The sequence below is a fragment of the Acipenser ruthenus genome, chromosome 27 (assembly GCF_902713425.1).
Source record: "Acipenser ruthenus chromosome 27, fAciRut3.2 maternal haplotype, whole genome shotgun sequence".
Classification (NCBI taxonomy): Eukaryota; Metazoa; Chordata; class Actinopteri; order Acipenseriformes; family Acipenseridae; genus Acipenser; species Acipenser ruthenus.
Window position 1 is genome coordinate 23,004,216 of NC_081215.1, and position 15,845 is coordinate 23,020,060.

At 37.4% G+C, this 15,845-nt stretch overlaps 1 protein-coding gene across 17 annotated transcripts in view; it reads left to right on the forward strand.

Moving 5' to 3' along the window:
• The window catches only part of LOC117432042 (neuron navigator 2), a 179,897-nt gene that overhangs the window by 130,184 nt on the left and 33,868 nt on the right, over positions 1–15,845 (forward strand). For 16 of the 17 annotated variants that reach the window (XM_059002531.1, XM_059002534.1, XM_059002519.1 and 13 more), the window contains one exon: positions 2,256–2,378. In XM_059002531.1, coding sequence (XP_058858514.1) covers positions 2,256–2,378 — 123 coding nt within the window. Of the gene's footprint in view, positions 1–2,255; positions 2,379–13,841; positions 14,039–15,845 lie in introns of those variants that run through there. The other variant, XM_059002535.1, reaches the window with a different exon arrangement.

Here is a 15,845-nt window from a genome sequence, read left to right on the forward strand (position 1 = left end):
ACAACACTGCAAGGTATGCCAGTGGATTAAAGTGTTCTGCTATTAGTTACATATTTGTGGTGTTCTGTTAATAGTTAAATACAGTAGGCTGTTTGCAGTAAATGCAGCTTACAGCTTGGTGTTTATTTAGTGAAGTAATGTTTGTTTTATTTTTTTTAAATCCAACATTTGTCATTACACTGTAACAATATTTATGAAATAAATCCAGGCAAATTTTAATCGAAAGTTAATATTCATATGCTATCTTTGTGATGTTTACTAACAGTTGCCTCCTAGAATTCAAGTCTGTTTAACATATGTATATACTCTCATACAAAACATATTTGTATACAGTACCTATGTTAAACAAAAAAAACAATTACAATATCAGGCAAAGCAAATTGCTAAACCTGTGCATCAGCTTGTCATGTGTTTTTTTTTTTTTGTGTATTATTATTATTTATAAAGTAATCTAAAAGACCACCATAATCAGATTATCACTTACAGTCCTTGAAAAGTAATTGTGTAAAGTAAAACTTTAGTTCCATAGCAGTTCCTATGAGAGACCAGCATTGGTTTTATCTTATAATAGATGATTTTAGAATTATACACCTCCGATACATCTCAGTGTAGATAAGCGGTATCTGGGGTGCTGGGACTTGGCATTTAGAAGCTCTTTCTCCATGCTCACCATAGAATCTGAAAAGTCACTTCCAGTTTTTATGATGCACTTTCTTTCAGCCATAGCTGGCGAGAGTGACCTAGAGGTGAAAGGCATATTATTCCAAAGCCAATGCCCTTGGCCGCCCCAGCAATGATCAGTCATAGGTCATCAGCGAGTGATCAGTAATAGTTTCTGGGTCAGCCACCCCTCCAAAAGGGACAACCACTAACCCTATTACTGAGAAGAGTGACCTATCTAGCACAGGTATGTTGTGGAGATTTCTGGGGAGCGAGGTACTTTTGAACTCGATGACTCCATGACCAGTACATTACTGTGTGTGTGTGGGCAGGTATTGCTATCAATGAGTGGACAAAATTTGAGAAAATGTCCCCACAAAGATAGTAACTCCTGAAAAAACGACGTTGTGGGGACATACCCACTTTGTAAAACACCTTTTTAAGAACTAAATATGCCTTCAAATATTTAGTTTGTTGTCGACTTTCACCCTGTGTGGAGTTTCGTCTGACTGGAGTTAGAAATAGTAAACAAAAATATAGTGAGAGTCAATGAGAAGCCCACAAATATAGGAATGCAAACGTGTGTGTGTGTGTGTGTGTGTGTGAAAGTGAGTCAACTTTCACTTTTAAGGTTATAGTGGATTTTATTTAACAGAACTTTGGAATAGAAGAGCTCTATTTTTTAATAACTGAATCTGACAAGCATTTCTTAAAAGTAACCTTACTTAATGTAAACTTGTCTACATCAATTCCAGATGAACCTTATTATTTGAACCCTATTATCTTTGTAATTTAGAAGAGAACCGTGCTTGTTGGCTGCACAGTTGAATATATTGATGTCTGAGACTTCATTTTTTTATTTTTTTTAGAAATGTTAACATTTTCAAGAATAAGTGTGTACGAAAATCTAAATTTGTGTAAATCTAACAAAAAGAACTCTGCCACTATGTTGGCTAATCATTCTTGTTTATTTTTTTGGTACGTTTTGGTACTGTAAATACTGCACAACCCTCAGTGCTTTTAGCAAAACAGTCTGGAGTTTTTCCTTTGTTGCGTGCCTCACAGTCTTCTGTATTGATTCATTTAACCACTTCAAGGTGGAAAGGATTAGAGATTTCGCAGCAGTGATACATTAGTGATCGCTGGTTTGGGTGCTTTAGGTTTAAAGAAGAAAGTATCAAATATCCTTTGACCCTTCAGGTCTGGGGGAATAGGCTAAGGGAACGAGATCCTGTCTAGTGATTATTCGATTTGAAGTCTACGCTATCTTTTTTTTTTTTACATTTCCTTTTTCAGTTTAAGACAAACAATCTTAATCCAGTCTTTCCAGTCTCTTAAGGATGTGGGTACAGTTCAGTCTACAAGTCCATCACAAGTTAAATTGTTGTGGTTTTGTGATGTGGATTAGGGCTCAGCGATAGCTGGTTCTCAAACCTCCAGGTGGAGAGGTGAAAGGCTAGTGGATTGAACAACTGTCCCCGATATAAATAATTTTTTTTTAAAGGATCGGAAGGCATGCTGGTAGGCGGGCAGTCATAATAATGACACAACATTTGACTTCTTTAGTTTGATTGTTTGCTCGTGTGTTTGTGCAGCTACCTGACTGATGGGGGATTGGGCCTGTACACCCGTCGACTGAACAGACTGCCTGACGGGATGGCTGCAGTGAGGGAGACGCTGCAACGCAACACCTCCATGGGGGTTGGAGATGCTGACAGGTAGGCTAGCCCTTCACGTGGCCTTTTTAATAATCTGGTAATAAAAACAAAAAAAAAACAAAAAAAAAACAGGTTTGTCTGTGGCAGCGTGGTGGTTCTGCTTGAGAAAATGACCACTGTAGGTTTGCTAGCATTTTACAGGGTCTGTTACTGTTGCCTGAATTTTTATTTTATATTTGTTCATGGGTGACTTCAGAATGATTTCCTGTACGATATTGGTTAGAAACAAGCCAAGCTTGAATTCCTAATGTAAAGACTTATTTGAAAGGAACGTTTTGTAATTAGCATCTGCCAGTGGAACCCCTCCTTTGTTATTTATAGTGGAACAACTTGAATACAGGATTTCAATGGTCTTTCAGGTGCGGCTGCCTAACTTTTTTTTTACTTGATGCATTCTTCATATATTCTGCTATGTGATTTATAACATGTTTTTAGCATGTGTCAAAAATAATCACATTTCCTTTGGAGCATAAGTCGATGCTTGATATATTCTTTTAAGAAAGGAGGAAAAAAATCCCAAAAGGCATTGACTCATTATTTTGAGAAATGAGCTGGGTTTTTTTGGACTCGGTATCACTTGTTAATAAATGGCAGTCAAAGCACCTTTTTTAGCTAACTGAAATTTGATATTTTCTGTAGCTCAAACATAAAGGATACTGGTCTATGTGCTGGTCCCATAGACCAGGGAGGAGTGAGTTAGGGGATTTTCATTTAAACATGTGCAGTGATCTTGAATGTTATCAGACATGAAACAAAAAGTATAAGCTTTCTTAAATCTTATGTATTTACTGCATTAGAAAAAGGCTAACACAGCCAGTTGTCTGTCTAATTCTTTCTCTGAAATGGGGTGTCAGGATTCTATACAAAAGCATGGATTTGTATCTTTTTATAGCTGGTGAATTGGAACAAGTGAATCATGTTTAATTTGGCAGTGCAGTCATGGCTTTGAAGGTGTTTTATTAGAGTGTTGAAAAGACAGTAGTAACATAGTGCTTGCAGGTGTGCGGTAGTTCTGAGTCATCGCTTCTCATCCCAGTTCTAATATATTGGGGTCTACTGCTTTTTCTGTCTCTTGCACTAAATTGAAAATACACCACATTAAGCAAATGCATCGTGACAGCTGAACAGATGCGTTGGAGTCATCTTGTGAAAAACATTTAAAGATATTTCATATTTAAGTCTTATTTAAGTTCAATGTTTAAGGTACCACAACGCTTGTTAATACATGTTGGTTTTAAGTAGGTTAACGTCAATTTTACATGCATTTAACTTTTTTTTTTGTATATCTAGTCAAATTAGAACCGACTGTGGGGATGCATACAGAAAGTATTCCATAATACCTCATAGGAATGTTAGCTGTCTCTTTTACTTGTCTGGTTTAATTGAAGTTTGGTTATGCACATTAACTCCATTAGCATAAAACACAGACCTTACAAGATACATTTACCCTGAAGCAGCGGTGGAAACGAGAACTAGACAGGGTAATTTAATAGAGAAGAGAAAGGTTAATGGAACCAGTAAGAGCACAGCTGAGCTCGCTTGTCAGCAGTTGGAAATGGCACCGTGTATCTGGGAGTCCACATTTCTAACACCACATTTATGACTCGTAATTGTCTTGCAAGAAGAAAATAGAGTTGTTTTTAAAATGGGCTCAATTTATACATTAATAAAAAAAAAATAATGTTTGCGCATAATATTTTCTATGCAATAAAGGGAAGCAAATCCTGTGTGCTTAGTAGTTCTGCAATGTTTATCACAAGGTTGCATGTTCTGTGTCAATATCAGCATGCCATTGCTGGTGACCTCCATTGGAAGCCTCTGAACTCGGGGTTAAGTAAATGAAAGAGCAACCTCACTTAATGCAAAGCTCCCCGTGGCTTCAGCTTCAGAGTTATTAAAGGGCAGTTGATTGTGTTTGACGTTCTACATCTTCACAGATGTTGGAAAACGGACTGATTTATTGACATTTCAGTGCGCTATTAACTGCTTTAGTTTGACCTTGTGTTTGTGCCAGTGGAAATACTTGTTAAATTTGGCATTATACCTTCCAGCCTTTAGACTTCAGTTGCTTCTTTTGTATTCTACAAAAAAAACTATACAGTTATGTATAAAAGACTGCAGGATTATTTTGTATGTTTGGGCTGGTATCACCCAAATGGTTCTCATTGCTTGTACAGTAAATTGTACTGTTATGGATATTGAGTAGCATCATCATTATTCTTTAAGATGATGGAATGACTTAAATTTAGTGTTTTAAACGAACATCTGCTTCTTGCCATCCCTGGCATTACAGTTCACTGCAGTGTTTCTTTTTCAAGCTCTCAAGGTTTTGGTTAACGATGGGGTAGCTTTTGAAATTAGAACTTGACAAGGGGGATATGAAGCAGAGGCAGATTAATGTAATGGGTGTGGATATTAAACTGGCTTATGTACCAGCAGCTGTGCTCAATCAAAAACTAAAATACGAAAAAAGTAAAGGTAACTCAGTGTAGATGTGGTTGATTTTATTATAGTTCTGCATTGCAATCCCAGCTAGTTTTTTTAAAACAGATAAATAATAATACCCCCCTGCATCGTTGATCTAATACCGTAGCAGTATTATATTACTATTTTAAAATTGTGTCTCAAACTCCTTGCTGCCCCTAGGGCTTCAAACCTGCTTGAGCATTAAGCTGTTATGTTACGGAGCTGGGAGGGACCCTGACTGTCAGACCCCTTGGTCACTGTCCGGCCTCAGTCCATCTCCTCGGGGCAGAAAGGCAGATCCAGCTTCCCTCCGGTCCTGCTGTCTCATAGATACAATATGGTGTGCCAGCAGCTTCATTTAGGATACCAGTTGGTAAAGGGATTTAAACCTGGAGATGTGGGACTTGTGGCATCTGTTCTAACTGTCTAGTCCATTGCACAGACCGGGGTTGGACAGCCTGCGCAAAAATGATTTATCATTTTCCTTTTTAAATTTTTTTAGGTAGGGGTGAAATAGGAGGGTTTCGAAGAAGAGAAAATAGTCAAGGTTTATTAACAGATTAGTTTGCAAACTAGGCATGTGACACAATTTTCTTTCTTTTCTTTTAATAAATTAGCAGACCCTTTTTGATCTTGTAAAAACCTGGGTGTATGCTGTCCGAAAAGTGTTTTCTCTTAAGTTTTTTAAGCTTCATGTTTCTTAGCTGTTTCCGTTCCACATGTGTCTGCTGTACTGCTGTAATTCCATAACTGTTTGCATTGCAAGATCAGAAACATACATTAGGAAAGTGTAGATTAATGAACGGATTGTGTTACCGCATCGGTATTGTCGGGAGGTACCCTGGAAAACTGATCCTGAATTGCTGGATGGGAAGTTCCCACAGGCTTGTCCCTGATGGGCAGCACCGGTGAGTAGTGAGGAATACAAGGCTGCAAGTGGGATTTAACACAGACCCGATCTCATTGAACACGTGAATGGAAAGGAGTGTCTCTATCTGATCATGGTGTTAATGATCTAACAGGATAGGGACTGTGTGAACTTAATAGGAAACAAAGGAATTAGCAGTTGACTCAATTTCTGTTAAGAAAGGGGGGTGCATAAGGCAGATAGCCCCCTTTTTTTTTAGTTCTGGTCCTTGCGTTCTTCTGTAGGTGTTTTGTCAACCGTGTTAAATTGAAAATCGGAATCATTCTAGGGAATAGAAAGCTCACTGAATGACTATTTTTTTTAATGTCATACACACTAAATAGCAGCACATTCTGTACTATACTAGATTTACACTGGTGCTAGTGTACGTTATAGGTTTGTCTTCTCTTGAAGCCTAATGCCTGAATTGTATGGTATGCAATAAGTCTATTTTATTTTATATATAAATTATAGGATTAGTTGATAAGGCGAATAAAATCATGTCAAATAAAAAATAAAAAAATCCAAACAAGTGTTTTTTTGGTTTTGCTCGTGGCCTCTGTATACAGCCACTCCCTTTCTCTTTGTTCAGACTGAGAGATAGTGTGTGTCGGTTGTCCCCAGAGCTCTTCTGCCTGCTGCTTACACTGACACACACGCACACATGCAAACACACACACACACACACACACACACACACACCAGGCTAGCCTAACTTGCTACTCCAGTGGGGTTTTGCAAATTCTCAGTCATGGGTATCTGAAGAATTTTTCACATTGCATGTAGGAAATATTTTTATTAGTAAAGCGTTATTGCAGGAATAGAATAACATGTGCCATTTAAAAAAAAAAAAAACATACCTTAGTACGTACAAATATAGGACAGAATTTAAAAGATTACAATAAAATCAGCAAATCAGAACCTATGGACTATAAATCATTTTGTCAGGTTGAAATTTAAGGTGTAAATTCATGCTTACAAAGAGCAAGGGCATGAATGAAATGCCTGTGGTTTGCGTATTGTTCACTTAAAAGAAAGCTGTGTAAGAGAATACTGTGTGTGATTATGTTAGTCTTTTCAGCTGGTAATAGGTCTGATAACACAAGGTAACTCCCCAGTGTAAAACCCAAGATTATAGTGTCTGACCACAACTGTGTGGACTAAGACCAGATGTTGAAGAGAGGAGAGAAGGGGAGAGTCTTCAATGAGATTTCTGATATTCATATTTCAATGAGTCCATTGTAACTGCGGCTTTACAATGGTACTGTAGCGGAATGCTACAGAGAGCCAATTCTTTTTTTTGTTTTTGTTTTTGTTTTTCCCTCTCTCTCTAAACCTTAGACCTACAGTGCTGGCCTTTTGGGTTTCTCTAATGAACAAAACAAGTTATTTACTTCTAAGGAGTGTGAAAAAGATCTGTTCTCAAAAACGCAGTCATAGATCAAAATCCCATCAATAAACGCATGCCAAACTTGAGAGGAAATTTGAGACTGTTTTGCAGCAGATGCTATAATAATATTTCAGACGAGTTGCTGCTTTTTGAAACAAGCAGCAAGATGTTGGGGGGTGTATTGCAACCTTGTATTATCTATTGTTTTCTCTATAAAATGAAATGCAATGCAATATTTTTTTTCTTTACTAATGCATGTACATTTAAATTCCTGCAAAGCAATCATAGTATATTAGTATTCTGTGCTGGAGTTTGATTAGGGGAAGACAGATAATTTGCTAGTGTGGTTGGCAGGGATAGCTCTCAGAGGGAGAATGCTCAAAGCCCCAGGTAGAGGGATTCACCAGGCACGTCTAATTCAGAAGTCTGTGCTCTGTCTAGGCACACACCTGCTTCACCCTGGCTACAGGTAAGGAGGTAGTCATTGTCTCTTAAACAACATCTTTCTTTGTTTCATTAACAAAGGCAAATAGGGTGCTATTGTGCTTAAAGTAACTGTCTATGTAGTTGTGTATCATCCCTTTGTTCTGAATATTTGATAATTGTGTGTTCAGGGTGTCTAGACAGTACCAAATGTTTTTTACTCCGCTTTCTGGAACGGGTTGTTGTAATATTTTATGTTATTGAATGAGCCATTGTACAAGAATGAGTGTTTCATCTTGTGTTACGTGGAGACCAGTGCGTGTACTGTAGAAAGCTTAAAATGAGGATTAGCCAACAAGGAAACGCATTGTAATATACTGTCACCAGACTGCTGAAGTGCAACTCCAGTACAGTAAGCATATTACACATGAGCCGTATACTGAATACGATGTGTGCTGAAACCTTATCGCTGTATAAACCTTACAAAAAAATCATCCTTCTGTTTTAGCTTTTTTGAGCACATTCTTCACATTGATACCAGTAAGAAACCAGTATTGTTTTCTCTACTAAATCGCTCATAAAGTTGAAAACGCTATATATAAAAGAGAAGTTTATTGATTTATTAATGTATTTATTTGTTTGTGTTTGAAAATGCCATGCAACGAAAGACTGGGAAAGCAGTTACCTCACATGTTGAAGAACATTTGACCAGTGACCCTAGGGAATTCTCACCAGCTCCTAATGGGGTTTTGGGTTATTTGTACATAAAATGTTGACACCGCTGTCAGTGTCTTAACGCTGTGTAATTTGATGAATGGTAATGAAGAGCTGTTCACCAAGTTAACTAGTAGTAGGCTGGCTTTTTTTCCCCACCAGTTGTAAATGTATTTTTGTTTATGACTGTAAGTCGCCCTGGATAAGGGCATCTGCTAAGAAAGAAAGAAAGAAAGAAAGAAAGAAAGAAAGAAAGAAAGAAAGAAAGAAAGAAAGAAATAATAATAATAATAATAATAATAATAATAATAATAATAATAATAATAATAATAACTGAAGATCTATTTATCGTACTTGATCCTCTTCTCCAATCACTGCACTGAATGCTTATGTTGGCTGTTACTCATGAGTAACAGTTGCTAGGTCTAACGCTGGGGATTTAGCAACATGAAAGAATCTTACTTCATTATCCATTTTTAGGCCTCATAAGTCTTAAGTAATCTGCCCTAATGTGATTGAGAATGTTGATTCTGGGCGGTGCTGAAATACCCATGCGCCTGTTTTAACACCAGCCATTGTGCGATTTGAAATAATCTAAACATATGGGTCACATTTGTTAACTCTCTAATGGTGGGCTGTCGGTGATCAGAGTCAAATCAAGGTCATACTGTACCAGAACTGGCGGATTGGAATCTGTGGTTGCATTGTCTTTTCATTCCTTGGCACTGCCTTAGAAAACATGAAGCAGCCCTAGAAAAGTGCTAGGCACAGCCTGGCTCCTCCCTTTTGTTTCTCAGTCATCCAGTAAATGTGTATTTAATACTCTTTTGAGCTTTGAACACTGTTTGCATAAAGAATTCACAGAATTGTGTTCCTTTTAATTTAATTCTGACCCTCTTTGACTCAGAAATAAGAGCTACAGCTAGGTGAGACAATGGAGGCCCTAGAAGGCAGTTCCACTCAAGGTTTAACGGGGTGGCATTAACTGATTAAATACTTTAGGACCTGGACAGAGGTTTAATTAGTTTAACTTCATATTTAAGGGCAGGGTTGGAACAAAGACATATACTGGAAAGGCCCAGGTTTGCTACTTCTGACGTACAGTACATACAGGATTGCTACTTGTAGATTGTACCATTACTCTTGAGATAAATCCTGATGCATTTGCTTGTTTAGCTCCAGTGACTAAAGTTTAAGTGGAAACACTATTTTTGCAGCCTTTTAAGCTATTTGCCTACATTTTCCAGCCTGGGTTTCGGAAGTAGTTTTAAAAAAAACATTTTGGCATAAACCAGAATTAGTGTCTCCATGAGGAATCTTAGGGCCTTGTTTGTTTTCTAGTCTGGTGCACAAGTTAGGGTTTAAGGCTCACAGGAGGATCTGTAAATAAAACACTGGATAGCAAATAAAGGACGGTGGTTATTTAACATTAAAAACACATCAGTTCCATGGAGGGAGGGGAGGGGGAGGGGGAGGGGGAGGGGGAGGGGGAGGGGGAGGGGGAGGGGGAGGGGGGGGGGGGGGGGAGGGGGAGGGGGAGGGGGAGGGGGAGGGGGGGGGGGGGGGGAGGGGGAGGGGGAGGGGGAGGGGGAGGGGGGGGGGGGAGGGGGAGGGGGAGAGAGGGGGAGAGAGGGGGAGGGGGAGGGGAGGGGAGGGGGGGAACCATGAAATATCTTTTTATGCATAAACAATAATTGCCTAGCAGTATGAAATGTGCCAGGTTACTTTTGTCTTTACATTCATATGGAAATTTAGTGCTGTGTAAAATTCATTAGACTTGGTGCTTTCAGAAAGTGACTGAAAAGCATGAATAAATTGGGGTATAATTATGTAGGTTTGGGCTCTTTATCTGTGTGCGAGCTGTTTCCCTGGGAAATCTGTTTTCTGATGGCCTATCATGTTATCTTTTTTGTTCGAGCCTCTTTTAGAATAAGGGACTGTAAAAAAAATAAATAAAATAATCGACATCGTTTTCGTGCATAAGAAAGTTAATTTCCTACATAAGGTTTAAGATTTGAGTCAGTATTGACCTTTTAGCCACTAACCGTCCAAATAATCCTCCATATAATTTTCTTATTATAAAACTGGCTGTGCTGAACACAAGGGTAGGATATTAGCAAGTGAGCTAACAACCCATATCAATATAGTACATGAGTCGCACATACTGGAGCTTTGTGCTAATTTAAGGTGCAGCAGTGTTGCATCAGACCGTTATGTTGACTGGGGATTTGAGAACTCCAGGAGAGGGGTAGGACAGTGTGAGTGACTCAATAAGGGGTGGCTGTGTCGAGTACAGTACCGGTTTTAGCTCAATTCTCAATACAGAGCAAAGCATGTGCTTTAGAGATTCAACAGGTTATGATGAAAATTCGCAGCTAGACCAGGTACAGCCTCGCCCTATAAGGATGCTGCCTGATTGCTTGCAAACCAGCATTCAATTTCACCTTCCATTTAAACCATTACATGTAAATATTTAAGGTATTTGCAATGTGCAAAAAAAAAAAAAAGTTGACTTTTTATTAATGTATTTATATGTCAAGGAGTTTTTCAAGCTTATATTAGTATTTCTGCATAACTGTCTGGTGCAGTAAGTCTTGTAGCTTTTTCTGTCCAAATATTTTTCTAAAATGGAGTAAGCATTATTCTTTTTTTACTGTAATCTTTACAGCATTAAATGTTTTCAAGAGATTGTTGGTCCAATCTTAAACATATTTGAAATTAAGCAGAATTGAAATAATTTATTTTAAACCCAAGGGGTTTGCATAGATTTTTGAGATGGAGCCATTGGCAGAAGTTTAAGATTACAGTGTTTGCAAAATCAAGTTTTAAGAATACCCAAAGTTCTTTTCATCTGACATCATTATATGTTTTGGCTTCTTTTATGTTTTTACCATAAAATTCAAATTCTTCTAAAAGAATATGGAGTTGTGTTTGCTGGTAACTGAGACCCTGACACGATGACCTTATCATTTTGTACGCTTTTCAAAAACTTGTGTGATTACATACCGCAGGTTTTATTGTGGAATGTTGGAATGTGGTATTCATTTCTACAGAGAAGCTACTGTAGGTAATATAAACATGCACGTTTCTTTTGATAAAGTGTAGCCCACAATACAGCACGGCATTTAGTTATTTGGAAACACATTGTTTGCACAGCTTACCTATAGTTAAAGGACTCTTGTGATGTTTATTGATTGTATTTAAATCTTGTCGAAGACCTTCAAAAATAAGAAGAATAACTAAATAAAAAAGTGAGCCTCTTCCAATGCATATAAACAATTTAGTTTTTATTTGATAAAAGACTTACTGAATAGATTGTGAAGGACACTAGTACTGTACAGTATGTCTTGTTTATAAAGCTACAGTTTTAATCTGTCTGCCTGTCATCAAGTTTATAGGGTGTGGGTTTATACAGTAAATATAGCTGTATACAATACATACAGTAGAAAATGTAGGAAAACACTTACTGGACAAACATTGTTCAGAAGAACAAAAGTCAAAATGCACAGACAGTAATTTCAGATCCATTCCCCAATGACGAAGCACTGAAAGTTTCAGATTGGTTTGCTTCACCCCAGATGGTCCACTGCAGCGATCTCAGTTTCTTTTGAGTGAATAATATTTCTGTGCAAAGAAAACAGCCCTTTTAGATTTCCTTTTAGATCCGCTCCGTGGGCCATAACAATCCCGACAGCACCTGTGTCATGATACAAATATGCAGAGAGCAAGCAAGGTGCAGACAGACACAAGGCAGCAGTAGAGCTTCTATCTTTTATCCATCAGTAATCCAGCTAAATATAGAGAAGGGCTCCAGCTGCAGAAGTATATATACCATTTTTTTGTTTGTTTAATAGCCAACATTTTTTATTATTATTATTATTATTATTATTATTATTATTATTATTATTATTATTATTATTATTATTATTATTATTATTATTATTAATAAATATTTTATTAAGTGTATCTGTTGCAGGTCATGCAAACTGTGTACGTGCACTGGGTGTTTATGCTTGTAATCACAGAATCGACTAATTAATTTAACAAGTGGTTACATTGTATGTCCTTCTCATTGGTTTATATAGAAGTTTAATCCTTTTGTATCCTTTTTAGGATTACGTTGACCGGCCACTAAGCATAAACACAGCTGTATTACTGTTTTTTTAAACCAGCTGTTTTTTCCACCTGCTATCCTATTGAATTTTATCCAGATCTGTGACAAATGTTGCCAGATATGTGCAGTTGACTGAACTATGCTTAGCTAATGCGATTTCATTAATAAATTTATTTATTTATTTATTTAAACAATATATAATGAGCAGTAATGTATTTGCTGGGTTGAATTTTTACTCTTTTTTGGTTTATTTGATATGACAATGAGCTTTATAATTGTGCCCTCATGCTTCACTGGGAAACGGCAGGCATTAAGCCTTCTCTTTCAAACAGGGTCCCCTCCAGCCATGAGGGCACATCCTGGAGTCCGTCTGTGCTTGAGCAAGACCCTGCCTGCCTCACCACACAGGCAGTCCGGCTTCAGGGTTCTCCATAGGGAGGGAACCGTGACTGTTCTTTGATAACCTTTGCATTTGCATCCTTTTGAATACTTCTAATTTATAGGACAACACTTATGCATACCTATAATAAAACACAATTTTTACAAATGTAATTCTTTCTGCAGTAGATTTTTAAATGATCCCTTTGTTAAATTTTATGGATTCATAATGTAAAATGAAACACTGAGCTTTTTTCCTTTTGGCTATTTTTAGGTTATTAGCCAGTTTTCTCATCCTTTTGGAAAACTGGGCAGGCCTGTTCTTTGACATTTAGAAATTCCCTAAGATTGGCTGAAGACCAGACTGCAACAGCATCAGCTTTTCTTTGAGGTTACAAATTGGATTTGCTAAAGAACCCTCTCCACTTGTATCATTTGTCCTGCTAAACTTTGCAAATGTCACACAACCCACCCAAGCAACTGGCTTCATGTACCATAATTAAATGTATAAACCGTATCGTTTCAGAATATCAAAATAATGCAAATTGAGTTATTTGTTCGAGCGTTTAATTTAGCCTTACAGTGTTTGGAGTTATTATAGGCAATTTAGTGTTATCCCTACAGTAGATTCTCCAAGTATAAACTGTGGATTCTTCAGTTGTTTGTGTCACAGACATTTGCAACCATTATCTTAAAAAAAGTTACATAAAAAATACAACATGTAATGTTAACTCCAGCTGTTAAGAAGCATGCAAAAAGGAGGGAAAAGGCTTGTGGGTTTCTATACCACACTGAAGATGTAAATCCATAATAAAACAGTTTGAATCAGAATATATTTCCAGCCTTCTTGATCAGCAGCTTCTAATGTGTTAATTACGGTATCTGATCCTGGTGTTGGTTGGCGCTCAGTGTTTTCACTGCCACTGCTTCACATCTCTGAAGAGCTGACTTGTTTCCAGCAGAGAGCCCTGACCTCCTTCAGCACGTTGGAGGTTAATTTAGTTTGGGGATCAGGTTTCTTCCCAGGGCTGCGTGGTAATGATCTCCTTCAAGCCCTCGCTTGCAGTATCCACAGAGCACTCTGTGTGCTGCTGAAGCTAACGCTGCCTGGATACAAAACCCTGGGATCACCGATACAGTGCTTAAAGCACTGCACTGCATGGAAGCTCAATGAAGCTGTCTGCTTGCAAAGTCAACTTTAGCCCTTTCTCTGGAGCTCTGAGTGGCCAGCGGAGTGTGGGAATGCTCTGGCCAACAAACATAACAAGGTAGAAAGTGCTTTTTAATTTGTATTTTTTTTTTTTTTTTTTTTCGGGTGTTTTAAAAAGAACAAAGCAAACTATAGCAGTAAAACTGCACTTCCAAGTCATATACTTTTTAATTATGCTTACAATTAACATTTTCAGTGAATCTCTGGTGCAGATATACAGAAACATGTTTTTTTGTTTGTTTTTTTATTATTATTATTATTATTGTTATTATTATTTGGAAATGCTTTTCATTTGCAAATATTGATCAGAAAGTAATGTTTTTGCTGGCATTAAATTAACTACTTTAGTATTGTTTGAATAAAAAGTGTAATCTGTCAGCATGATTTAAAAATTATATATATATATAATTTCTCAGACTTGGGTACCTTTTTTTTTTAATGTCATTAATGCAGATTGAATGTACCCAATCCATAGAGGGTGATGACAGCAGACTAACATAAAGCATCTTGTAACCAAAAGCCTATAATGCAATCCTGTGTTTTAAGTGCCAGTAGGTTGCTGCTTCGCAAAATAATTTACATCTGATAAGATTACAATGTCTCCTTTGGTGACCAGTGCAGTGCAGTGCAGTGCAGTGCAGTGCTCCTTTTATGCATTATGGAGCTGATTATTTTAAGATAACATTTAAATTAAAAAGTGAGCCTGGTGGTTTAACCGTTAGGCTGCTGCATGCTTTTATTTAAATCCTCAAGCCTGACATATTGCCAGAACATCTGTTTTACATCACTTTTTATTGTACTTTGCTGAGCTTGATGTGCTGCTGCATTGCCATTCTACTTAAAAGGAGGTGTCTAATGCAATTTAATTACATTACAGTTATGTGGTACAGTATTATGCTTACTGTATCTTTTGAATCTACACCCTTTCAGGAATTGTACAGGCTGTTGTATTTTAAAGTTACAAGTTCTTGACTCTTTCATGTTAAAGGACTGCTTAGCAGATGTGTCATTGCAGTAAGAGTTTTGGCATTCTTAAAAAAAAAAAAAAAAAAAAATGTTGCAAGGTGAAGACAGATCAGAGTAAAACATAAGAAATGCTGACAAATCCCAACAGAAAAAGAAAATGTAACCTTTGATGACATGGTTAGATTAAAAAAAAAAAAACAACTGGTTAACACATTGCTTGCTTGATCAGTGAGTAGGCAGTTAAGAAAATGAACTCCTTTCCTGGCTCGGAGATAGTAACATTAATCCCTTTACTTCTTCATGGGTTGTTGCTAATCCTTCTTTTTGGACAGACACACAACCCCCACAGCTTTATCAGCATGCCCTCGGGGCACTGAAGTCTCCTGGAAACAATCGGGTTGAACAATAGCCAAAAGAGTTCCACCAGTCAAGTAGTAGCTACTTAATATAGCCGTCTGTCTGCTGTGTTTTGTTGTTATATATATATGTGTATATATATATATATATATATATATATATATATATATATATATATATATATATATATATAATCTGTCTGTCTGCTGTGTTTTGTTGTTATATATGTCTTCCTGCTGTCGACGATGTAACCCAAGAAGGTAAAGCATGATGTCATGTTTGTATAAAGCTTTTACTTGCATCTCCATTGCAGTGTATTGGCATAACGCTAAGCAGTTTTTATTGTATTGTCGGATTTTAAACTTCCTGTGGTGCTAAGCAGACGGGCCGAGGGCTACAGTGATATGAGAAATCCCAGCTGTGTTTATTAATGCTTTACACAGAGTCTTTTTCAATGAACAATCTTGCTTGGGGTGTTCTGTACAGTATTTCAAAGGCATGCTTCAGATGAGAACAATGAGGCTGCATGTGTGACTTTAACC